This window comes from Microtus pennsylvanicus, chromosome 10 (genome assembly GCF_037038515.1).
Source record: "Microtus pennsylvanicus isolate mMicPen1 chromosome 10, mMicPen1.hap1, whole genome shotgun sequence".
Classification (NCBI taxonomy): domain Eukaryota; kingdom Metazoa; phylum Chordata; class Mammalia; order Rodentia; family Cricetidae; genus Microtus; species Microtus pennsylvanicus.
Window position 1 is genome coordinate 14,837,412 of NC_134588.1, and position 26,661 is coordinate 14,864,072.

Consider the following 26,661-nt stretch of genomic DNA (forward strand, 5'->3'; position numbering starts at 1 on the left):
TAAAGTTGTCTTGATTTGCATTTCCCTGATCACTAAGGAAGTTGAGCATGACCTTAAGTGTCTTTTGGCCATTTGAACTTCTTCTGTTGAGCATTCTCTGTTCAGCTCAGTGCCCCATTTTATAATTGGGCTGATTAGCCTTTTACGGTCTAGTTTCTTGATTTCTTTATATATTTTGGAGATCAGACCTTTGTCAGTTGCGGGGTTGGTGAAGATCTTCTCCCAGTCGGTGGGTTGCCTTTCTGTCTTAGTGACAGTGTCCTTTGCTCTACAGAATCTTCTCAGTCTCAGGAGGTCCCATTTATTCAATGATGCCCTTAATGTCTGTGTAAAATGACCATTTCTATTTTAACGCCTGATTTTACATTTTTGTGGGGGAGGGCTGAGATGGGGTTTGGCGGTCCTGGAACTTGCTCTGTTCACCAGGCTGACCTTGAATTTACAGAGATTCACCTTGCCTCTGCCTCACAAGAACTGGGATTAAAGGCATTCACCACCACACCCAGCTTGATTTTAAACTTTTAAAAGTTTTGTATTCAATAAATTTCTCAAAGAAGACACTCACTGTCAAAAATCAATTTGAGAGAGACTAAACAAAAATGTTTTCTTAAGTAAGCTGATGAACCAGCCTGACTCCATTTTAGGCTAAAAGCCTTCTGAGATCTCCTGCATGCTCACACCCAAAAAAACCTTTTTAAGGGAATTCATGTAGTAAGTTAAGAAGAGCAAGAGTTATCACTTAATAAATTCTATTTAATATTTAATAAATTAAGTGTTGTAAAAATGCACACAGGGTGGAGGGATGAATTCTGTCTCTGTAAATAACCTAATAGAAAGAAATTCCCAAGTTTCTCTTTAAAAAATATGGCTAACCAGGCTGGTGATAGAGACCTGTAAAACCATTGTAGTAGTCCGAATATAATTGGCCCTTATAAGCTCGTAGGGAGTAACACTAAGAGGAGGTATGACTTTATCAGAGTAGTTGTGGCCTTGTTGGAGGAAGTGTCACTGTGGAGGTGGGCTTTGATGTCTTATTTGTTTAAGCTATGATCAGTTTGACAAACAGTTCACTTCCTGTTGCTTAGAGATCAAGATGTAGGACTCTCAGCTCCTTCAGCAGCACCAAGTCTGCCTGAACATCACCATGTCCTCGCAGGATGATAATGGACAAAACCTCTGAACTGTAAGCCAGCCACCCAAATTAAATGTTTTTTCGTTGTAAGAGTTGTCATGTCTCTTCACAGCAATAAAAATCTTAAGACAACTACCAACTCAGGAAGTAGAGGCAGGAAGGCTGACAAGTTCAAGGCTTGGGTGAACTACAGAGCAAGCAAGTTCAAGGCCAACCCAGCACAACTTTGTGAAAGTGTACCCCAAATGAAGAATAGAAACAGTCTGGGAACAGAGTCCATTGGCAGAATGTTTGAACTCCATGTTCAATCCACAACAAAACATAAATAAACAAATATGAAAATACGATTGTAGTATGGTTCTAAGTAAATAGTCCCTGTAATTTAAAAAAATTCTTATGTTAACTTAAAATAACACTTATTAAATTTATACCTCCAAAATAATCTTCATGAGTCCATAACAGGCAAAAATTTTTTTGTCAATTGTCTGATACATAATTTATATTAATCAGAAATTTTTTATGAAGGGAAATTCTCTTTACTTTTTATTTCTGCTTTGAAACCTACTCTTCATCTATTAATAGTAGAAAACAAGAAATTTAAAATTTAACATTTTAGAAAGCATGAGGTTAAATAATCTCATAAGTAATGAGATTTTTGCTATTTTGAAACTTGTTTTCAAATGTGAAATGGAATTTAGGATTTTTTGAAAGGCAAATTAGTGATCCTGCTAAATACTAAGTAATACACGGAAAATTTAAGCTTAAAAAACTAGTAAACAGGACTGAAAAGATGATACAGTGGACAAAGGCACTTGCCTTGCAGCCTAATAATCTGGGTTTGACCCCCATGCTAAAGTGATAGAAAAAAAACTGTCTTCTGTATTCTGTTGAGATAAAATGGCACCATTCCCCAGGGGGCAGCTGGGTCCCAGGAGGAGCTGCTGCAGGTAAGAGACAGAGACAGATAGGCACGCAATTCAGAGTGACCTTGGATATAGTTTCTTCAGTTAAAAGGGGCGGAGGGAGGGGGAAAGAAACAGAGAGAGAAGAGGAGGGGGAGAGAGGAAGAGACAGCAGAAGTTACCTCTTCCAGAGAGGGATGGAAAGACAGAGATCACAGGCTGGGGTTGGCAAGATAAGCACTTCTCTAGGCAAAAGGGGAGGGGTTGGAAGAGGGCAGGGCTGTTCTCTTAAAAAGACAGTGTACCCAGGTGACAAACTAGGCCAGATCATAACAATCTGACCTCCACATTCATACTGTGGCAGATATGTTCCCCTTAACTCCCATACACATTATACATGAACACAAGTAAAATGAAGGCTGTTTTTATTTGGTAAATATAAATATTTTAAATCATAGATTTCAAAGTATAGATAGGCACAATACATCAGAAAACAGATCCCTTGTCATTGCCAAGACTTTGATAGGAACATGGACTATTTGTTAAATAATATCATATATAGAACACTAAATTACACAATAGGACTACATAAATTTAGAAGACTCTCAAGATGTAAATACTTATTGGTGTGTCTACCACTTACTTTTCAGGGAGTTGAAAAAGAAAAGAGAAAGTAAATGTTAACATCAGTTCAGTCTGGACAAAGGGAGCTATGTATTCAGTACGCTCTTCTTCCATTCCATTCCAACTACAGATTTGAAGCTTTTAAAATAAAAAAAGGTATATGTATCCTTGGACATATTACTAAGACATGAATTAGAACTTAAGAGCCCATAGTGGAAATAATCCGAACACAAAGAAAAAAATAGAATAACTAAACAGAAATAGGAAAATGAATACACTATGGTATGCTCATACAAAGACTAGCAAGCAACAATGAAAATTAATAAACTAATACGCACATACCACATAGGTGAAACTCAAGTAACAATGAACAACTGAAGCTAGATATTAATAACAAGAAGAAATACTTGTTGGACAAATGCTTTTCAGACAATACTTATGTAATATCGGCCTTATTAGTTATACTTGTTTAACAAAAGTTGTATTCATAGACAGTACAAACAAGATTTTAGTGAAACATATTAGGAAGGTATTTAAGAAATTATATTCAGGTACCCTCGTGCACATTATAAAATCACCCACATACTACTGATTTGTTCATGAACTAGGATGCTATGCTGTTTTCGAACAATCAGTGTGCAGAACTTTTTGAAAGATCTAGTCTGAATGAGCAGGTGTACCAGACATAAACTTGTATAAGATTTTCTTAAATAAAAATGTTCAAACTTACTATAACTTAATGGTTTTAGTTTTCAAATAAATCTAAATTCGGACAAATATCCAGAGCTAGTGGTGGTGATGATGATGATAGTAAGGCAAGAAGGAGGAGAAAATAAAGTAAAATAAATACTCACGTTAACTCTGAAAGCCTGCACAGTGTTATCCAGAAGAAGAATGTTGCAAACCACCTCTGTATGCTGTCTGTCTCGGGCCAACTCTGATGCTCGGACATTGTAGGTTCTGCCAGAAGGCAATCGGAAACGTGCGGTCATTACTGTCCACACAAGATCTAGGTTTAAAAAACAAAAATCAATAAATAAAACAAATTGTGAGAGATACAGTATACCTTAAAAAATAAAGTTAATATGCATTTTAAGACATTCACAGAAAACAATTATAAGTTGTCCATACAAGATCTAGGTTTAAAAGACAATAAACACTAAATAAAAGGAATAGTGAAAGATATGGTATAGCTTTAAAAATAAAGTTAATATGGATTTTAAATTAAAACATTGACAGAAAACAATTACAAGTTTAGAAATTGTTTTCTTAATCAAGATTAAGAAAATTAGGACACACACACACACATATATATAGAAGATTTCATAGGTAAAAATTTCAGAAAGTCATATTCCAATCCAAAATATATACACTTAAAGGGTAGAGAAATATGAGCTCAACAAGTGGGATGTTACTAGCTAATGTGCTTTCTAAAAATATTATAGAAGGACAACAAGGGAGAAGATTGTTTCATTCCAGTCATTATTTTTTCTTTTATTTTAAAAAAAAACTATAGAATAACAATAGTGAAGGTTGTTCTATTTCAATTTCAACCAACGACTCCAACTTTTTTTTTTAATGGAAAAGGGAGATGTCAGGGTCTTACTATATACCCAGGTTGGCCTGGAACTCCAGCCTCAACATTACAAACTGCTGGAATTGCAGGCATGTGAGATGTGCCTAACTCTCTGGGATTTTTCAATTTTTACAAAAGTAAAGGAAAAAAAAATAGATCCCCTATAAAAGAACAAGCGCCATATTGTTGTCAATAACAGCTATTAAAAGACAATAAAATTGTACTTTCAAAGTTCTGAAATTTATTCAGAACACTGGGTTCTATGCGCAAAAAAAACTAACATTCATATTAGACAGAAAAAAAACATAAACAAAGCATTCCATGACTCAAAAGATTTAAAATCCATACGATTTCCACCTTAAAGACATTCCAATATAGGAAATTGAGCAAGGAAAAACAGACATTTGGAATGATAGTACTGTTGTCGTTATTGTTGTTATTATTATGGAGATTTCTCTATACAGTCATGGCTATTCTGGAACTCTCTCTGTAGACCAGGCTGGCCTTACAATCAGATATCTGTCTGCCTCTTTGAAACACAAAACAAAATATACTTAATGATCTGAAATTATACAAAGTATGTTCTCTGAAAACAGGAGACCTAAACTACAAATTAACAATAGAAAAATCTCCAAGCCGGGCGGTGGTGGCGCACGCCTTTAATCCCAGCACTCGGGAGGCAGAGGCAGGCAGATCTCTGTGAGTTCGAGGCCAGCCTGGTCTACAAGAGCTAGTTCCAGGACAGGAACCAAAAGCTACAGAGAAATCCTGTCTCGAAAAAATAAAAAAAAAAATTCTCCAAACACAAAGAAAGTAAATAGCATACTTCTAAGTACACATGGACTAACAAAGAAATATTAAGGGAACCCAAAAGATACAGAGAAATAAGCAGAACAGAAAATACAATAGATCAAAATTTGTGGGTTACAAATATAGCACCACTAATAAGGGAAATTTATAAAACTGTATGTATATAACAAAAAAATTAGACATGCCTTAAATCAATAATCTAATCTCCTTAAGAACTTGGACAGAGAAAAGCCTAAGGAAACCACAGCAAACAGGGGAATGAAATGAAAGAGAACAATTTTTAAAGACTCCTGTACAGCCATCCAAAATAAAATCAACAGGACCCAAAGTAGATTCTTTTAAAAGATCAATGAACCAAGATTAACGAGAGAGAGAGAGAGAGAGAGAGAGAGAGAGAGAGAGAGAGAGAGAGAGAGAGAGAGAGAAATAAAATGGAGGCCACTAACCTGAACCTTGTAGACATTAAAATAATACTGAAAACAATTTACACGTAAGTGCAATAATTTGACATATATAGTGGTTCTAGTCTTCAAAAGGTATAAAATATCAGAGTTTAATTAATCAATAAGGGACCATTGAAATAGCGCTAAAGCTATTTTTTTTTTCGAGACAGGGTTTCTCTGTAGCTTTGGTTCCTGTCCTGGAACTAGCTCTTGTAGACCAGGCTGGTCTCAAACTCACAGAGATCTGCCTGTCTCTGCCTCCCGAGTGCTGGGATTAAAGGCGTGCGCCACCACCGCCCGGTGTGCTGCAGCTATTTTTAAATTCTTATTCAAAGATGCCCTCTAGTCTTTTTTTGTTTTGTTTTTCTCGGCTCCCCACCCTCCCCATTCCTATCTACCCTCTCCAGTGACCCCCACACTCCCAATTTACTCAGGAGATCTTGGCTTTTTTCTCTTTTCTTTGTAGATCCGTGTATGTCTCTCTTAGTGTTCTCTTAGTTGTATAGGTTGTCTGGTGTTGTGGACAGTAGGTTGGGTTTTTTTTTCTTTGCTTTATGTATAGAAGGTACTTATGAGTGAGTATATGCTATATTTGTCATTTGGGTTTGGGTTACCTTACTCAATATAGTTTTTCCTAGATCCATCTATTTGCATGCAAATTCCAAGATGTCATCCCTCCCCCCATCTCTGTAGTATTCCATTGTGTAAATGTACCATATTATTTTTTTGATCCATTCTTCAGGTAAGGGGCATTTAGGTTGTTTCCAGGTTCTGGCTATGACGAACAAGGCTGCTATGAACATAGTTGAGCACATGTCCTTGTTACGGTATGATTGAGCATCCTTTGGCTATATACCCAACAGTGGTATGGCTGGGTCTTGAGGAAGGTTGTTTTCTAATTTTCTGAGAAACTGCCATACTGACTTAAAAAGTGGCTGCACCAGCTTAGACTCCCACCAGAAATGGAAAAACGTTGTATTTATCCCACATCCTCTTCAGCATAAGCTATCGTCAGTAGTTTTGATCTTAGCCATTCTGGCTAATGTAAGATGGAATCTCAGAGTTGTTTTGATTTGCATTTCTCTGATGGCTAAGGACATTGAGCATTTCCTTAAGTGTCTTTCATCCATTTGTTGAAAGTTCTCTGTTTAAGTCTGTACCCCATTTTTTTATTGGATTATTTGTTCTTTTGATGTCAAGTTTCTTGAGTTCTTTTTATATTTTGGAGATCAGTCCTTTATCTGATACGGGGTTGGTGAAGGACTTTTCCCATTCTGTAGGCTACCGTTTTCTCTTGTTGACCGTGGTCTTTGCTTTAATAGGAGCTTCTCAGTTTCAGGAGGTCCCGTTTATTAATTGTTGTTCTCAGTGTCAAATGTTACTGGGGTTATATTTAGGAAGTGGTCTCCTGTGCAAATGCATTCAAGTGTACTTCCCACTTTATATTCTTTGAGGTTCAGTGTAGTCGGTTTTATGCTGACGTCATTGATTCATTCAGACTTGAGTTTTATACCTAGCGATAAATATGGATCTACTTTCATTCTTCTACATTTGATATCCAGTTAAGTCAGCACAATTTGTTGAATACCCTTTCTTTTTTCCATTTTATATTTTTTGCCTCTTTGTCAAAAATCAGATGTACATAGGTGTGTGGATTGATATCAGGGTCTTTAATTCGGTTCCATTGGTCCTCCTGTCTGTTTTTATGCCAATACCAGGCTGTTTTCATTACTGTAGTTCCATACTAGAGTTTGAAGTCAAGGATTGTGATGCCTTCAGAAGTTCCTTTATTGTTTAGGTTATCCTGGGATTTTTTTTTTATATGAAGTTGAGTATTTTTTTTTGAGGTCTGTGAAGAATTTTGATGGGCATTGCAATGAATCTGAAGATTGCTTTTGGTAAAATTGCCCCCCCCCCCCTTTTTGGTTTTTCGAGACAGGGTTTCTCTGTAGCTTTGGAGTCTTTCCTGGAACTAGCTCATGTAGACCAGGTTGGCCTCAAACTCACAGAGATCCACTTGCCTCTACTTTTACTAAGCTAATTCTACCTACCCACAAGCATGGGAAATCTTTCCATTTTCTGGTGTCTTCTTCAATTTCATTCTTCAAAGATTTAAAGTTCTTGTTATACAGGTCTTTTACTTTTTGATTAGCGTTACTTCCAAGATATAAATTATCTGTGGCTCTTGTGAATATAATATTTTATATTATCTGATTTCGTTCTCAGCCCATTTATCAGCTATATAAATGAGGGCTACTGATCTTTTTGAGTTAATCTTATATCCTGCCACATTACTGAAGGTGTTTATGAGTTGTACGAGTTCCGTGGCAGAAATTTTGTAGTCATTTATATAGACTATCATATCATCAGCAAATAATGAGAGTTTGACTTCTTCTTTTCCGATTTGTATCCCCTTGATCTCCTTTTGACGTCTTATTGCTCTAGCTACAACTTCAAGTACTATATTGGATATGGAGAGAGTAGACAACCTTGTCTTGTTCCTGATTTCAGTAGGATCGCTGGGAGTTTCTCTCCATTTAGTTTGATGTTGACTGTTGGCTCGCTGTATATTGCCTTTATTATGTTTAGGTATGTTCCTTGTATTCCTGCTCTCTCCAAGACTTTTATCATGAAGGGATGTTGTATTTTGTCAAAGGCTTTTTCAGCATCTAATGAAACGATCATGTGGTTTGTTTTTTTTTTTTTTCAGTTTGTTTACATGGTGGATTACTTTGACTGATTTTCCTATGCTGAACCATCCCTGCATCTCAGGGATGAAGCCTACTTAGTCATGGTGGATGATTTTTTTTTATGTGTTCCTGAAATTGGTTTGCCAGTATTTTATTGAATATTTCTGCATCAATGTTTATGAGTGAAATTGGTCTTTCTTAGTAGTGTCTTTGTGTTGTCTGGATATCAGGGTAACTGTAGCCTCATAGAAGGAATTTGACAATATTCCTTTTGTTTCTATTGTGTGAAACAATTTAAGGATTATTCGTATTAGTTTTTCTTTTAAAATCTTTTAGAATTCTTTACTAAAACCATCTGATTGTTGTTGCTTGTTTTTTGTTTTTTATTTACTTATTTTTGGTTGAAAGACTTTCGATGATTGCTTCTACTTCCTTAGCGGTTTATAAGTCTATTTAATTTGCCTATCTGGTCTTGATTTAATTTTGGTAAATGGTTATTATCTAGAAAATTGACCATTTCCTTTAAGTTTTCCAATTCTGTGGAGTACAGGTTTTCATAATATGACCTAATGAATCTCTGGATTTCCTTCATGTCTGTTGTTATATCCACTTTTTCATTTCTGATTTTGTTAATTTGAATATTCTCTCTCTGCCTTTTGGTTAGTTTGGATAAGAGTTTATCTATTTTGTTGATTTTCTTGAAGAACCAACTCTTTGTCTGATTGATTCTTTGTATTGCTTTGTTTCTATGCTGTTGATTTCAGCCTCAATTTGATTATTTCATGTTGTCTAGTCCTCCTGGGTGAGTTAGCTTCTTTTAATTCTAGAGCTTTCAGGTGTTTTGCTAACTTGCTAGTGTGGGATGTTTTTCCAGCTTCTTTATGTAGGCATTTAGAGCTATGAACTTTCCTGTTAACACTGCTTTCATTGTATCCCATAAATTTGGGTATATTGTGCAGTCACTGCAGTTGAATTTTCAGAAGTCTTTATTTCTTCGTTGACCCTCTGGTGGTTTAAGTGAGCAGTGTTTAATTTCCGTGAGTTTGTGAGTTTTCTGAAATTAGTGTTGGTGTTGAACTCTAACTTTAAGCCATGGTGATCCGATAAGATTTATGGGGTTATTCCAATTTGTTTTATATCTGTTGACGTTTGCTCTGTTACCGAGTATGTGGTCAATTTTTGAGAAGGTTCCATAGGATGCTGTTTCTTGGGTCCATTTGGTTGAAAAAAAATTTTTTCCAACCCTTTCTCTGAGGTGATGTCTGTCTTTGAGGTTGAGGTGTGTTTCTTGTATGCAGCAAAAGGATTCTGTTTTTGTATCCAATCTGTTAGCCTGTGTCTTTTTATAGGTGAGTTGAGTCCATTTATATTAAGGGATATTAATGACCAGTAACTGCTAGTTCATGTCACTTTAGTTTTGGTTGGTGGTGATGTTATTATGTGTGCTTTTCCCTTCTTTGGAATTTGCTGCTGTGAGATCATGTATCATCTGTGTTTTTATGGATGTAGTTGGTTCATTAGGTTGGAGCTTTCCTTCTAGTACTTTCCTTGTAATGTAGGGCTGGATTTGTGACTAGGTATTGGTTAAATCTGGTTCTATCATGGAACATATTGTTTTCTCTGTCTACGGTGATTGAAACATTTTGCTGGGTATAGTTGTCTGGGCTGGCATCCATGGTCTCTTAATTTCTGCATAATGCATGACCTGGATCTTCTGGCTTTCATTGAGAAGTAGAGTGTAATTCTAATAGGTCTGCCTTTATTTGTTACTTGGCCTTTTTTCCTTTGTAGCTCTTAATATTATTTCTTTACTCTGTATGTTTAGTGTTTTGATTATTATGTGGCAAGGGGACTCTTTTTGGTCCAGTCTATTTGGTGTTCTGTAAGCTTCTTGTACCTTTATATCCTTCTTTAGGTGGGGAAAGTTTTCTTCTATGATTTTGTTGAATATATTTTCTGTGCCTTTGAACTGGACTTCTTCTATTCCTATTATTCTTAGGTCTTTTTATGGTGTTCCATATTTGTGGATAGTTTCTGTTAAGCTTTTGTTAGACTTAACATTTTCTTTGACAGATAAATCTATTTCCTCTATCGTATCTTCAATGCCTGAGACTTCCATTTCATGTATTCTGTTGTTTATGACTGTATTTGTGGCTCCTGATCATTTACTCTTATTTTCCTTCCAGAAGTTCCTCTTTATTGTTTTTTTTTCTTTATTCTATTTTCTTTGTTGTCTCTTTCGGGTTTCAAGTCTTGAATCGTTTCTTTCACCTGTCTGATTGCTTTTTCTTGGTTTTTGTTTTTTTCCTCCACTTCTATTAGGGAATTTTTCATTTCCTCTTTAAGGGCCTCAAACATTTTCCTAAAGTTATTTTTTAGGTCATTTTCTTCTGCTTCACCTGTGTTGGGGTGTTGAAGACTTGCTATTGTAGAGCCACTAGTTTTTGGTGGTACTCTTTGTATGGTTGAATGTGTTTTTACCTTGTTGTCTACACATCTTTTCCTACAATTGGTGTAGTTGGGTCTGTGTCTCCAGTGGTTACTCCTCCAGATGCGAGTGGATCCAAGTCTCAGATGGTTGCTCCTCATAGTGAATTCGGGGCCAGAGTTCAGGTCACACCTGGTGACCTGGGAAGTCAGGTCTGCTCGTGCTGGCTCCCGCAGAGATTGGGCAGGGGTGAGGTGGGGTTGGGGGGATGTCTTCCTTGCCTGTTGGCTCTGGCAGAGGTCAAATGTTCTGTGGACCTTCCATGCCTGTTGGGTCCAGCAGAGGTCGGGCGGGTGACTGTGGGAAACTAGAACTGATTTCACTCCTTCAGTCCTCTCTGAACTGTTCTTAAAGCAACTGTACAAATCACTACAGCTGTCCTGGTCATAGAGAATCTCTGTTGTTGTCTTTTAATACCCTGAGGAAAATATCATTCAGAGCTCAGCTTTGGAAAGTGTTAACATCCAGAATGCAAACACCAACCTCTAACTCAGTACGAAATGATGATCCTGCTTCCAAGAATCTCAGAATGAGACTGTGCCCTATGGCCTTTTTAAGAGGCTACTATTTAAGGGACAACTAGCACTGTCTCTACACAATCTCACAAGAAGCACAGAGGGCAACACATATTTTATGAGCATTCTACTCAAAACACGAAAGGCATACAGAAGAATTCATCAATTCTTGAAAGAACTGAACAAGAAGCGTTTCATTCCTAAAGTGCAGATAGGCTTATAATAACAACTGATCAATGTCATATTACCATATTAACTGAGTAAGGAAGAAAAAATCACATAAGCTTTTCAAACAATGCAGAAAAGCACTGATTGAAATGTACTACATTTTTATGATAAAAATTCTCAAAACAAAACAAAAAAACAAAGTAAAGGGTCCTTCCTCAACATGATTAAGGGTATCTAGAAACGCAGTCTATATGGCTACCCATCCTAATTAATTTAATAGTTACAGTCTAAACATTTTCACCCAAAAATCAGGAACAAAGCAATTAATTCAGTGAAAGAGTGAGTGGTGAATGGTGGGGTGTATAAAGAAAGAAATAAAACTAGCCATATCTGCAGATTACGTGATGTACACATAGAATACATGAAGTTTCAAATATAACCCCATGTATAAAAGCTAAACAAAAAAAATAAATGTACAAATATAACAAAACATATACAGATTATGCTAAAAACTACAAAAGGCAAGCTCAGTGAGGTGAGATGTCCTACGAAGCATGCCAATTTGAAGGGTTATGGCATTACTGGAAGACATGAATCTTAAATTATGTTTTCCATTGAATATTTCTGCAGGTACTTGTCTGTAAGTACTCTTGAATTTAGTGTATTTTACTCTTCAAACAAGAATTTTAGCCATTTAAATCATATAGTCTGAAGATTGTTGGAAGTATGTTTAAAATGTAATTTTGAAAATTCTTGGAATACCTGGGAATATTGATTTATTGTCCTGGAATGTCAGAAAGTAACATGCCAGAAATTTGTTTTTTTTTTTCTTTTCCTTCTTGTGAGACAGGTTCTCACTGTTGTAATCCTAGTTGGCCTAGAACTCTCTATGTAGACCAAGACAGCATTAATCTCAGAGATCTGTCTGCCTCTGTCCATAGAGCTCTGGTATTGAAGGTGTGCACCATCACACTTTTCCCCACAATACACACAGAAACATTAATGAACTATGTATTTGGTATCACATCTAAGACTAGTTCCTCAAACTTAAATACTAAACGTTTTCTTCTAAAAAAATCCACAGTTTGGGTCCTATGTTTAAATTTGGTTCAGAGTTCTTTTGAATATAAAATAAGAGGCAATGTGGACTGAGGCTCATTTGTGTGTGTGTGTGTGTGTGTGTGTGTGTACATATATATACATATACACACTCTCTATCATTGTTGAAATGCCCCCTCTTCAATTTGTTTGGGGATCGAGTGTGTGTGTGTGTGTGTGTGTGTGTGTGTGTGTGTGTGTGTGTGTGTGTGTGTCAGAGAACAATCTGCAGCACCAGATGTTCTCCTTCCACCACGTGGAATCTGGTGAGTGATCAAACTTAGCAGCATGTACTTTCACCTACTAAACTATCCAATACCCAATAATATCATTATTTTTGTTTTATATTCAAATGTACTGATTGAATCAGATTTAAATGTAAAATCTAAACTGCAAAACTCACACAGAGACACAAGTAGATATAATTTAAAAATAAATCTTTAAAAACATTGTATTAGGTATAAATAATATACAGAAGACTTAAAGTATACAAAGAGACATGGGCAGGTTTTATGCAAATATTACATTATCTTATATAAAGAACTTGAGACACCACGGACTTTTTCCACATACACAATTAAATAGCCTAGTATAAATAAGGGCAAAAAATGATAAGAATAACTGTTACTGCATAAGTATAACTAGAACAGGGAAAAAACTTGAAAGTAATTAAGCTACCATTTGTTGAATTCTAATCTTTAAAATTTCCAAATTTTAAATACAAAAAGTAGTAATCTGAAAGGCAACTCTCATGTTTAGTGCATCCAACTTTATATACAAAGAATAAGAAAAGATGGAGGAAATCTGCTGAAAATCCAGTTCTCCACTAAAGTAAAAGAGCATGGTAAAATATCAAAATAAACATTTTCAAAGGTATGGAAATTAACAAAAAGGTTGCTTGTTACACCCTGAAGAGCTTTATTTTAAAATAAACAACTGAATCTCACTAAGAAGAAACACTGTAGCATTTTAATGGGATTTCTACCCAATTTCCTTGTCCCAATAATGTAGGTCCTTTTGAGTGAAAAGCGACTCTGGCCAGAGAAGCAAATAGTCTGACTGCAGAGCTTCACCTCTCCCTCCGGTCCTCCAAATCCAGTTCCCTAATCTCAACAGAAACTCTGCAGAATATCTGCTGTAATCCCCCACCTCCCTGTGGATCACTCAGATCTTCCCCTCCTAACCTCTCTCACTCCCCTATAAGATCTACACCTAACTTCTCAAAAGAGACTCAAAAGGCTAGAAGTACTGCACAGATTGCTACAGTCTCTAAGAAACCACAGGTGCCAGCCCAGATTATTATACCTAGCAAAACTTTCAATTACAGTAGATGGAGAAAATAAGACATGCCATGATAAAACCAAATTTAAGTGATATCTATCTATAAACCTAGCCCTACAAAAGGTACTAGATAGGAAACTCTAAAGAGATTAACTACACTCAAGAAAACACAGGGAATAATTCCATCCAGCAAATCAAAAGCACGAACACACAAAACACACACATACACACATGCACACCCATACCAAAATAACAAGAATCAACAAACGCTGCTCATTGATATTCTCAGCATCAATGGTCACAACTCTCCAATAAAAAGACACAGACTAGAGAGCTGTAGAGATGGCTCAGTGGTTAAGAGTACTACCTGCCCTTCCAAAGGTCCTGAGTTCAAGCCCCAGCAACAACTATCTGCATGCCCTCTTCTGGCCTACAGACATACATGTAGGCAGAACACTATTTAAAAAAAGATACAAACTAACAGAAGAAATGCAAAAACAGGATCCATTCTTCTGCTGTACCCAAGAAACACATTAAGAAATCAAGGATAGACATCACCTCAGGATAAAAAGATAGAAAAAGGTATTCCAAGCAAAGGAACCTAAGAATCAAGCTGGTGTAGCCATTTTAATATCTGACAAATCAGATTACAAATCAAACTAATCAGAAAAGATAGGGAAGAGCATTACATACTCAAAGGGGAAAAAAACTTTAAGAGGACTTGAAATTCTTAAGATTTAGGTGTCAAACACAAGGTCAAACATAAAAATAAAAATAAAAACAAAATCTAGTACAGCTTAAATAAGATATTGATTCTTACACAGTGCTAATGGGAAATTTCAATACCCAACTCTCACCAATAGACCAGTCACCCAGACAAAAACTACACAGAGAAATGCTGGAGCTGACATATAAACCAAATAAGCCTAAGAGATATTTACAGACCATTTCACCCATACTCAAAAAACTATACCTTCTTCTCAGAACCTCAGGGTACTTCCTCCAAAACTGACCACATGCTTGGATACAAAGCAAGTCTGAAAACACATAAGAAAACTGAAATGACCTCCTGAATCCTATCGGACCACCACAGATTAAAGCTGGATAGCAACAGAAACAACAGAAAGCTTACAAACTCAAGGAAATTGAAAAAAATCATTACTGAATAAAAAATGAGTCAAGAGAGAAATTACTTAAATAATTAAAAACTTTATAGAATTTAATGACTATGAATACACAGTATACTCAAACTTATGGGACACAAGGGGCAAATTCACAGCACTAAGTGCCTACATTAAAAAAAAAACTGGCAAAAAAACTGGCAAAATCTCATACTTAACAATATACCTGAAAATACTAGAACAAAAAGAAGAAATCACAACCCAAAGAAAAGACGGAAGGAAATAAACTGAAGACTGAATAAATGAAAACACAACAACTAAAAAATTAGAAAGAATCAATGAAACAAAGAATAGGTACTTTAAGAAAATCAGTAAGGTTGACAAACCTTTATCTAAATTAAACAAAGGCAGATAGAGAAGATCCAAATTCACAACATTAGAAATAGAATGGAGGACATAACGACAGACACAAAGGAAATCCTGAGAATTATAAGGACATACTTTAAACCTGTACTCCATCAAACTAGAAAATCTAAAAGAAAGGGATAATTTTCATATACCATGCACTAAACAAGATCACATAAGCAATTAAACATATAATCTCTAATGATATAGAAGCAGCTATTAACAGTTTCCCAACCAGAAACAAAACAAACTACCCCCCGCCACACACACACACACAAAAAAAACCAGAGACAGATGGTTTTAGCATGGGATTCTACCAGACTTTCAAAGAAGCATTAATACCAATACTCCTCAAATTATTCCACAAAATAGAAACAGAACAAACATTGCCCAGTTCATTTTATGAGACCACAGTTACCTTGATAACAAAACCACATAAAGACCCAACAAAAAGAATTACAGAACAGTGTCCCTATGAGCATAGATGCAAAAATACTCAATAAAATACTTGCAAAGCAAATCCAAAAGCACATCAAAAAGATCATCCACCATGATCCTCATCCTAGAGACTCAGGAATTGTTCAACATACATAAATTGATAAATATACTCCACTACAGAAACAAACTGAAAGACCAAAAAAAAACACATGATCATCTCATTAGAAGTTGAAAAGGCCTTTTGACTAAATCTAACATCCCTTTATGATAAAAGTCCTGGAAAGATTAGGGATACAAGGGACATGCTTCAACATAATGAAGGCAGTTTACAGCAAGCCCATAGCCAACACCAATTGAAATGGAAAGAAATTTAAAGTAATTTTACTAAAATCAGGAACAGGGTAAGGCTGTCCACTCTCTCTATAACTATTGATTATAGTATTTTCTGAAGTCTTAGCTAGAGCAATAAGATAACTGAAGATCACAGGGATATAAATTGGAAAGGAAAAAAAATCTAAGTATCTTTATTTCCAGTTGATATAACAGTATACATAAGTGACCCAAAAAGTTCCACTAGAAAAGTGAACATTTTTTAGCAAAGTAGCTGGATACAAATTAATTCACAAAAATTATAGCCCACCTGTATATAAGTAACAGTCTGAGAAAGTAATCAGGGAAACATCTTTCACAATAGCCTCAAATATTATAATATATAATATAAGTTGGGGTAACTAAGCAAGCAAGTGAAAGACCTGGAATAAAAACTTCAAGACATTGAAGAAAGAAACTGAAAATATCAGAAGATGGAAAAATCCCACACATGGATCAGTGTGATTAATAAAAACGGCCATCCTACCAAAAGCAATCTACGAGTTCAATGTACTATTAAAATCCCAACACAATACTTCACAGATTTTGAAAGGACAATTTTAAATTCATATAGAAACACAATAAACCCAGGACAGCTAAAACAAACCTGAATAATAAAAGAACTGCAGGAGGTATCACTGTCCCTGATTTCAAATAGTACTACAAAGCTATCTGTACTTAATAAAAAACAGTATGGTATTGGCACAAAAACAGACATGCCGATCAATGGGAATCGAACTGAAGACCCAGACTTAAATCCACAAGCCTATGAATACCTGATTTATTTTTTAATATAAAGAAGCCAGAATCACACACTGGAAAACAGAAAGCATTTTCAAATGGTGCTGGTCAAACTGATGTTTGCATGTAGAAGAATTCAAATAGATCCATACTCATAACCCTGCACAAAACTCAACTCCAAATCTATCAAAGACCTCAACATAAACCTAAACCTGATAGAAGAGAACTGGGGACTAGCCTCGAACTCAGGAAAAGATAGCACAGGAAAAGACTTTCTGAACAGAACACCATTAGCACAGGAACTAAGATAAACAATTAATAAATAAGACCTCATGAAACTGAGAAGTGTCTGGAAGGCAAAAGACCATCATTCAGACAAAGCAGCAGCCTACAGAATGGGAAAAGACTTACCAGTTACACATCTGATAAGGGCTAATATCCAAATATATAAAGAACTCAAAAACTAGATATCAAGAAAATAACCCAATTTAAAAATGGGGTACAGATATAAACAGAAAATTCTCAAAAGAGGAAACTCAAGTATCTGAGAAACAAAAAAGTTCAACATCCTTAGTCATCTAGGAAATGCATATCAAAACTACTTTGAGATTTCATCTTATATCCATCAGAATGGCTAAAATCAATAAAATAAATGACAGCTCATGCTGATGAGGATGTAAAAGGTGAACACTCATCCACTACTAGTAGGAGTGCAAACTTGTACAGCCATTACGGAAATCAGTGTGGCTGTTCCTCAGAAAGATGGGAATCAACCCCAAGATCCAGCTATACCACTCTTAGGCACATAATCAAAAGATACTTTATCCTACCCCAGACATTTTTTACTCAACCATGTTTATTGCTGCTCTATTCATAATAGCCAGAAATTAGAAAACAATCTAGAAGTTTCTCAACAGAAGAATGGATAAAGAAAATGTGACACATTTATACAATAGCATATTACTTGGACATTGAAAAATAAAATCATGAAATTTGCAGGTAATGGATGGAACTGAAAAACAGCATCCTGAGTGAGGTATCCCAGATCCTAAAAGATAAATACAGTATGTATTTGCTTATATGTGGATATTAACTGTTAAGTCAATGACAAGCAAGCTACAATCTACAGAAGTACACAGTTTACATAGAGAGTAATGGACTAGGGAATACACAAAGAAAAGGGAAATAGAATAATAGATAATTATGGATGGACGGGGGATCTGGAATGCGAGGATCAAGAGGTAAAGGGGAGGGGAAGGGAATAGGAAGCTGAGGGAAGGAACACAGGGAAAGACAGCTGAAATTAAGGGCCACTGAGGTGTAGTACAGAAACCTAACACAGTAGAAGTTTCCTAAAATATATATACATATGAAGGTGATCAAAATGAAACTACCAAATAATGGGGAAGACAGAGTCCCAATTGACCATCTCTTATCACCAAATGAAGCTACTAGTACCAGGGCTAGATTACATCTAATTGAAGTGTTGCCCAAAGGGGTTGGTCCCATGGAAATACCCATACAATCCATGCTCTTGCCAAGACTAAAGGTTACTCTCCACAAACTGACAAGACATTACTGAAGACAACACTTACAACTCTTTACATAGAGAAATCGAACTGGTGCCTACATAGAGCCTTCACCCCTACATTCTAGTGTCTCTGGGACAGGAAGGCACCCAATATGCTACCAAAAGAGAAACACAAACACCAAGCCAGTCACAACCCCCCTGATCTACAATGCTGTCCTCTCTGCAAGACATTCCAGGGCAATGGTGACACAAAGCTTGTGGGAAACCAACCAATATCTTATTTGACTTAACACCTGCTCTGTAAGGGGGATCCATACCTGACATGGCTTGGGTGATCAAGAACTAGAGACTAGATAGCCCCAAGACCTAGGGTAAAACCAAACATTACTGTTGTAAAACAAACAAAAATCCATAGCAGTAAGATGACTCCTGATGACATTCTGCAATATTCATAGATCATTGCCTTGCTCAGGCATCTTCAGAAAAACTTCCTCCTGCAGCAGATGGGAACAAATACAAAGACTCACACATAGACATTATGCAAAGTTAAGAGATTTTGGAACACTCAGCCCTAAATGGGATGTCTCTATCAAATTTCTTCCTTCGTGGCTCTGGGAATACCACAGAAGAGGAGGTGGAGTTTAAGTGCCAAGGGGAACAGAAGACATCAATGTGGTCAAGGTTCACATGAACTCACAGAGACTAAGGCAGCACAAGGACTGCACAGATCTGCGCTATGCCCTCTGTATATATATTATGGATTCCAGTTCAGTTGTTTTTTTTTTAATAAATGGAATTCCTGAGTGTTCTAACAAATGGATCTCTGACTTCTGTGCCTTCTCTTGGGCTCTTTTACTTCTGTTTGTCTTGTCTAACTCCAATGTGTTAGTTTTTATCTTATTTTAGTCTTATCCCTTAGAAAGTTTGCTTTCTAATAGGAGACAGAAAAGGAGTGGCTACAGGAGGGGAGGTGGGGAGAAACTTGGAAGAGTAAAGAGAGGGGAAACTGTAATCAGGTTATATTATGTAAGGTAAAATGGAAAAGGGAAAGGAAGGAGGGAAGAACAGAGGAACAGAGGCAGGCAGGCCAACATGCATCAGCTATGAAAAGTACATTCACATGCACTGGGTCAGAAAAGTAAAGTCTAGAAGCTCCCTCAAAGTCTTTTTTTTCTGGGGAAACCATTATTATATTACAATTACATATATTACATATTATAATCATTCTAATAGATACCTAAAAATTCCTACTTGCATAGCATGTTTATTTTATCTGAGAACCTGACTGGTACAAACAGATTTTTTTCCAAAGCACGTTTTGAAAAATTACCAGTAGTAATTATTTAATAACATAGCATCCAGAAGTATCAGTAACTAGTAGATGATGACCAAAACAAAAACAGTGTAAACTGGAGGAGAAGATACCCCATAAAAGATTGAAAAGCTACCCACATACTCCCGGAAATGCAGAAAGATGACAGCAGGTGCAGAACTTTGTTCATCTCAGCAGATTAAGAATAAAATGATAGACACGCACGGAGGCGGAGAGGCCGCGGCGTCCAGACGCAGCAGAGAGGCACCGCATTCAGGAAGAGGCTTTGGGGGACCGGCGCAGAGGCAGACGCAAGCGGGGTCAGGCGTGCAATAAGGAGAGCAGATCGCCCTACTACAATTAAATCAAAGAGGTAGGCCTCTGGTTAGCCAGGTCACTGGCAAACGGGGAGCCTGGTCCTGTCCTGAAGACCCTTCGGAGGGGTGAGAGGGTTCTTGGCCTGCGGCAGGAACCCGGAAACAGAGCGAGGGCATTTCGTAAGCGGAGCCCTTGGCCAGCAGGGAAACCTGATCCGGTTTTTAAAAGAACCATTAGATAGGATCAATAGGAGGAGATGGGCAGGCGCCAAGGCAAGAATTCACCCAGTAATCTGAAAAACAACATGAAAACACCAGAACCCAATGATATTACAACATAAGTATTTGAACAACCTAACACAGAAGAAGTGGAAAAAATTGACTTTATGAAAGCAATAGAGTTCCTAAAACAACATGTAAAAAAAACGCCCTTATAGAAATGGATGAGAAGTATAACAAAAAGTTTGAAGAAATGAGTAAATACACAAATGATACCCTGGGAAACCAAGAAAAAACGATCAAACAGGTAATGGAAACAGTTCAAGAATTGAAAACTGAAATGGAAGCAAGAAAGAAAACACAAACTGAGGACCAGCTAGATATGGAAAATTTAGGTCAACGAGCAGAGTCTACAGAAACAAGCATAATCAATAGAATACAAGAGATAGAAGAAAGAATCTCAGATGCTGAGGACACCATAGAGAAAATAAACGAACAGATCAAAGAAAACAGCAAAGCCAACAAATTCTCAACACATAACATTCAGGAAATATGGGACAAAATAAAAAGAACAAACCTAAGAATAATTGGAATAGAAGAAGGAGAAGAGTCACAGCTCAAAGGCCCAGAAAATATTTTCAACAAAATTACGGAAGAAAACTTTCCCAACATAAAGAAAGATATTCATTTAAATATTCAAGAAGCATACAGAACACCAAACAGACTGGATCAAAGAAAAATATCTCCTCGCCATATAATAATCAAAACACAAAATATACAGGTTAAAGAAAGAATATTAAGAGCTGCAAAGGAAAAAGGCCAAGTAAATTATAAAGGTAAACCGATCAGACTTACACCTGACTTCTCTATGGAAACCATGAAAGCCAGAAGGTCCTGGATAGATGTACTGCAGAAGCTAAGAGACCATGGATGCAAACCCAAACTACTATACCCAGCCAAGCTATAGTTCATTATCAATGGAGAAAACAAGACATTCCAGGATAAGAACAAATTTAAACAATACGTAGCCACAAATCCAGCCCTACAGAAAGTAATAGAAGAAAAATCGCAATCCAAGGAATCCAACACTGCCAACACTGCCTACAATAACTCAGGCATCTAGCGACCCTTTACCAGCACATCTCAAAGAAGGGAGACACACAATCTCTACTACCAAAAGCAATAAGAATAACCGGAGTAAACAACCACTGGTCATTAATATCACTTAATATTAATGGGCTCAATTCACCTATAAAAAGGCACAGACTAAAAGATTGGATACGAAAACAGGATCCAACATTCTGCTGTTTGCAAGAAACACATCTCAACCACAAAGATAGGCATCTACTCAGAGTAAATGGTCCTAAGAAAAAAGCAGGTGTGGCCATACTAATATCTAACAAAGCTGACTTCAAACTAAAATCAATCAGAAGAGACCGAGATGGTCACTTTATACTCATAACAGGAACAATTCATCAGGATGACGTCTCAATCCTGAATATCTACGCCCCCAATATAAAAGCACCTACTTATGTAAAAGAAATATTACTAGAACTCAAGGCAGACATCAAACCACACACACTAGTAGTAGGAGACTTCAACACACTTCTCTCTCCAAGGGACAGGTCAATCAGACAGAAACCTAATAGAGAATTAAGAGAATTATTGGAGATAATGAAGCAAATGGACTTAACAGACATCTATAGAACATTCCACCCAAATAGGAAAGAATATACCTTCTTCTCTGCAGCTCATGGAACCTTCTCAAAAATTGACCACATACTTGGAAACAAAAGAAACCTCCACAGATACAAAAAAAATATCAGTGTCCACCTGTGTCCTATCTGATCACCACGGATTAAAGTTAGAAGGCAACAACAATGCTACCCACAGAAAGCCGACAAACTCATGGAAACTGAACAGTCAACTACTGAACCACACCTGGGCCAAGGAAGAAATAAAGAAAGAAATTAAAGTCTTCCCTGAATTTAATGAAAATAAAGAGACAACATACTCAAACTTATGGGACACTATGAAAGCAGTCCTAAGAGGAAAGTTCATAGCACTAAGTGCCCACTTAAAGAAAATGGAGAATGCATACATTGGGGACTTAACAACACACCTGAAAGCTCTAGAAAAAAAAGGAAGCAGACGCGCCGAGGAGAAGTAGAAGACTGGAAATAATAAAACTGAGGGCTGAAATCAACAAAATAGAAACACAGAAAACAGTCCAAAGAATCAATGAAACAAAAAGCTGGTTCTTGGAGAAAATCAACAAGATTGACAAACCCCTATCCAAACTAATTAAACGACAGAGAGAGAACATGCAAATAAATAAGATCAGAAATGAAAAGGGGGACATAACCACAGACACAGAGGAAATTCAGAGAATCATTAGATCTTACTACAAAAGCCTGTATAACACAAAACTGGAAAATGTAAAAGAAATGGACACTTTTTTAAATAAATACCATATACCAAAGTTAAACCAGGACCAGGTGAACAATCTAAACAGACCTGTTGGTCGCGAAGAATTAGAAGCTGTTATCAAAAACCTCGCTACCAAAAAAAGCCCAGTACCAGATGGTTTCAATGCGGAATTCTACCAGAACTTCCAAGAAGAGCTAATACCTATACTCCTTAATGTATTCCACAATATAGAAGCAGAAGGGTCATTACCAAATTCCTTTTATGAAGCTACAGTTACTCTGATACCAAAACCACACAAAGACTCAACCAGGAAAGAGAATTACAGGCCAGTCTCACTCATGAACATAGATGCAGAAATCCTCAACAAAATACTGGCAAACCGAATCCAAGAACACATTAGAAAAATTATCCATTATGATCAAGTAGGCTTCATCCCAGAGATGCAGGGCTGGTTCAACATACGAAAATCTATCAATGTAATCCACCATATAAATAAACTGAAAGAAAAAAACCATATGATCATTTCATTAGATGCTGAAAAAGCATTCGACAAAATTCAACATCCCTTTATGATAAAGGTCTTGGAGAGAATAGAGATACAAGGATCCTACCTAAATATAATAAAAGCTATTTACAGCAAGCCAACAGCTAACATTAAATTGAACGGAGAAAAACTCAAAGCCATCCCACTAAAATCAGGAACACGACAAGGATGTCCACTCTTTCCATACCTCTTCAATATAGTGCTTGAAGTTCTAGCAATAGCAATAAGACAACATAAGGAGATCAAGGGGATTCGTATTGGAAAGGAAGAAGTTAAGCTTTCGTTATTTGCAGATGATATGATAGTATACGTAAGTGACCCCAAAAACTCTACCAAAGAACTCCTACAGCTGATAAACACCTTTAGTAATGTGGCAGGATACAAGATCAACTCCAAAAAATCAGTTACCTTCCTTTACACTAAAGATAAGGAAGCAGAGAGGGAAATCAGAGAAGCTTCACCTTTCACGATAGCCACAAATAGCATAAAATATCTTGGGGTAACCCTGACCAAGGAAGTGAAAGATCTATTTGACAAGAACTATAAGTCTTTGAAGAAAGAAATTGAAGAAGACACCAGAAAATGGAAGGACCTCCTTTGCTCTTGGATTGGGAGGATCAACGTAGTAAAAATGGCAATTCTACCAAAAGCAATCTATAGATTCAATGCAATCCCCATCAAAATCCCATCAAAATTCTTCACAGATCTGGAGAAGACAATAATCAACTTTATATGGAAGAACAAAAAAACCAGGATAGCCAGAACAATCTTATACAATAAAGGATTGTCTGGAGGCATTACCATCCCTGACTTCAAACTCTATTACAGAGCTACAGTATTGAAAACAGCTTGGTATTGGCATAAAAACAGAGAAGTCGACCAATGGAATCATATAGAAGACCCTGACTTTAACCCACAAACTTATGAACACCTGATTTTCGATAAAGGAGCTAAAAGTATACAATGGAAAAAAGAGAGCATCTTCAACAAATTGTGCTGGCAAAACTGGATGTCAATCTGTAGAAGAATGAAAATAGATCCATATCTATCACCATGCACAAAACTCAAGTCCAAATGGATTAAAGACCTCAATATCAGTCCGAACACACTAAACCTGATAGAAGAGAAAGTGGGAAGTACTCTACAACACATGGGCACAGGAGACCACTTCCTACGTATAACCCCAGAGCACAGACAGTAAGGGCATCATTGAATAAATGGGACCTCCTGAGACTGAGAAGCTTCTGTAAAGCAAAGGACACTGTCACTAAGACACAAAGGCAACCCACTTACTGGGAGAAGATTTTCACCAACCCCGCAACTGACAAAGGTCTGATCTCCAAAATATATAAAGAAATCAAGAAACTAGACCATAAAAGGCTAATCAACCTAATTATAAAATGGGGCACTGAGCTGAACAGAGAATTCTCAACAGAAGAACTTCAAATGGCCAAAAGACACTTAAGGTCATGCTCAACCTCCTTAGCGATCAGGGAAATGCAAATCAAGACAACTTTAAGATACCATCTTACACCTGTCAGAATGGCTAAAATCAAAAATACCAATGATAGCCTTTACTGGAGAGGTTGTGGAGAAAGGGGTACACTCATCCATTGCTGGTGGGAATGCAAACTTGTGCAACCACTTTGGAAAGCAGTGTTTCCGTTTCTCAGGAAATTCGGGATCAACCTACCCCTGGATCCAGCAATACCACTCTTGGGAATATACCCAAGAGAGGCCCTATCATACAACAAAAGTATATGCTCAACTATGTTCATAGCAGCATTGTGTGTAATAGCCAGAACCTGGAAACAACCTAGATGCCCTTCAACGGAAGAATGGATGAAGAAAGTATGGAATATATACATATTAGAGTATTACTCAGCAATAAAAAAACAAGGACTTCTTGAATTTTGCATACAAATGGATGGAAATAGAAAACACTATCCTGAGTGAGGTAAGCCAGACCCAAAAAGAGGAACATGGGATGTACTCACTCATATTTGGTTTCTAGCCATAAATAAAGGACATTGAGCTTATAATTCATGTTATAATAAGAAGGTGAATCCAAAGACAAACACATAGGCATCCTCCTGAATATTAACCTTCATCAGGCGATAAAAGAAAACAGAGACAGAGACCCACATTGGAGCACCGGACAGAAATCTCAAGGTCCAAATCAAGAGCAGAAGGAGACGAAGCACGAGCAAGGAACTCAGGACCGCGAGGGGTGCACCCACACACTGAGACAATGGGGATGTTCTATCGGGAACTCACCAAGGCCAGCTGGACTGGGTCTGAAAAGGCATGGGATAAATTTGGACTAGCTGAACATAGCGGACAATGAGGAAGAATGGGAACTCAAGAACAATTGCGGTGGGTTTTTGATCCTACTGCACGTACTGGCTTTGGGGGAGCCTAGGCAGTTTGGATGCTCAGCTTAGGAGACCTGGATATAGGTGGGCGGTCCTTGGGCTTCCCACAGGTCAGGGAACCCTGATTGGTCTTCGAGCAGATGAGGGAGGGTGACTTGATCGGGGGTGGGGGAGGGAAATGGGAGGCGGTGGCGGGGAGGAGGCAGAAATCCTTAATAAATAAATAAAGAAAAGAAAAAAGAGAAAAAAAACAAAAAAAAAGAATAAAATGATATATCATATTCTATATTCAATATAAACAATGGCATAAATGAAAATCTCACCATTAGCATCATATTGATGGTAGTTTCACATAGGTATAAAGTCATAGATACAAGAAAAATATGAGAGGAAGAGGTAAAACTATCTCCATTTGCAGAAAATATGAGCTTACGTAGAGAAAAGCCTAACAATCCACACACAAAAAAGACAAATTTAGCAAGGTGCAGGATACAAACTTAACTCAATAAAATCAGCTGGGTTGTTAAGCATTAACAATGTATGATGCCAAAAGGAAATTAACAATTCAGTTTATAAAAGTGTCAAAAAGAGTATACAGAAATAAATTTAACCAAGAAGAAAACTGCAAAACTATACATGAAAAGTACAAAATACTAAGAAATAAGAAATGAAGGCACAAATGAATTAGAAAATAGTACTGAATTGTTAACATTAGTTTTAACAATTGTTCATAGCAGCTCTCAAAAACCCACCCAAAGTGATCTATGGATGACTTGATATAACCTTCACAATTGAGGTCCCAATGACAAATTTTACAAAAACAAAATAATTTCCATCCCAAATTTATACAGAATCTTCAAGGTACTCTGAAGAACTAAGAAATTTTGAAAAAGAACAAAATAAGTATACTTTCTTACTTCAAAAGTTATTATAAGGCTATCACAGCCTAAGCAGTACATGGATGAAGATTTAGGAATAAAGGTCAAAATAAATCCCACATTATCTATAAGGAAAAGGTATCAGTCTATTTGTGTTGCTAAATTACACTTGGATACTTTTTTGTTTGTTTGTTTGTTTGTTTGTTTATTAGTTTTTGAGACCAGGCTGGGCTCAAACTCACAGAAATCTACCT

General features: G+C 36.7%; 1 protein-coding gene across 6 annotated transcripts in view; it reads right to left on the reverse strand.

Moving 5' to 3' along the window:
• Positions 1-26,661, reverse strand: part of Ptpn4 (protein tyrosine phosphatase non-receptor type 4) — a 194,103-nt gene that overhangs the window by 146,078 nt on the left and 21,364 nt on the right. For all 6 annotated transcript variants that reach the window (XM_075987730.1, XM_075987726.1, XM_075987728.1 and 3 more), the window contains exon 2: positions 3,513-3,667. In XM_075987730.1, the coding sequence (XP_075843845.1) occupies positions 3,513-3,650 (138 nt within the window). In that variant the 5' untranslated portion in view covers positions 3,651-3,667. The remainder of the gene's footprint in view (positions 1-3,512; positions 3,668-26,661) is intronic.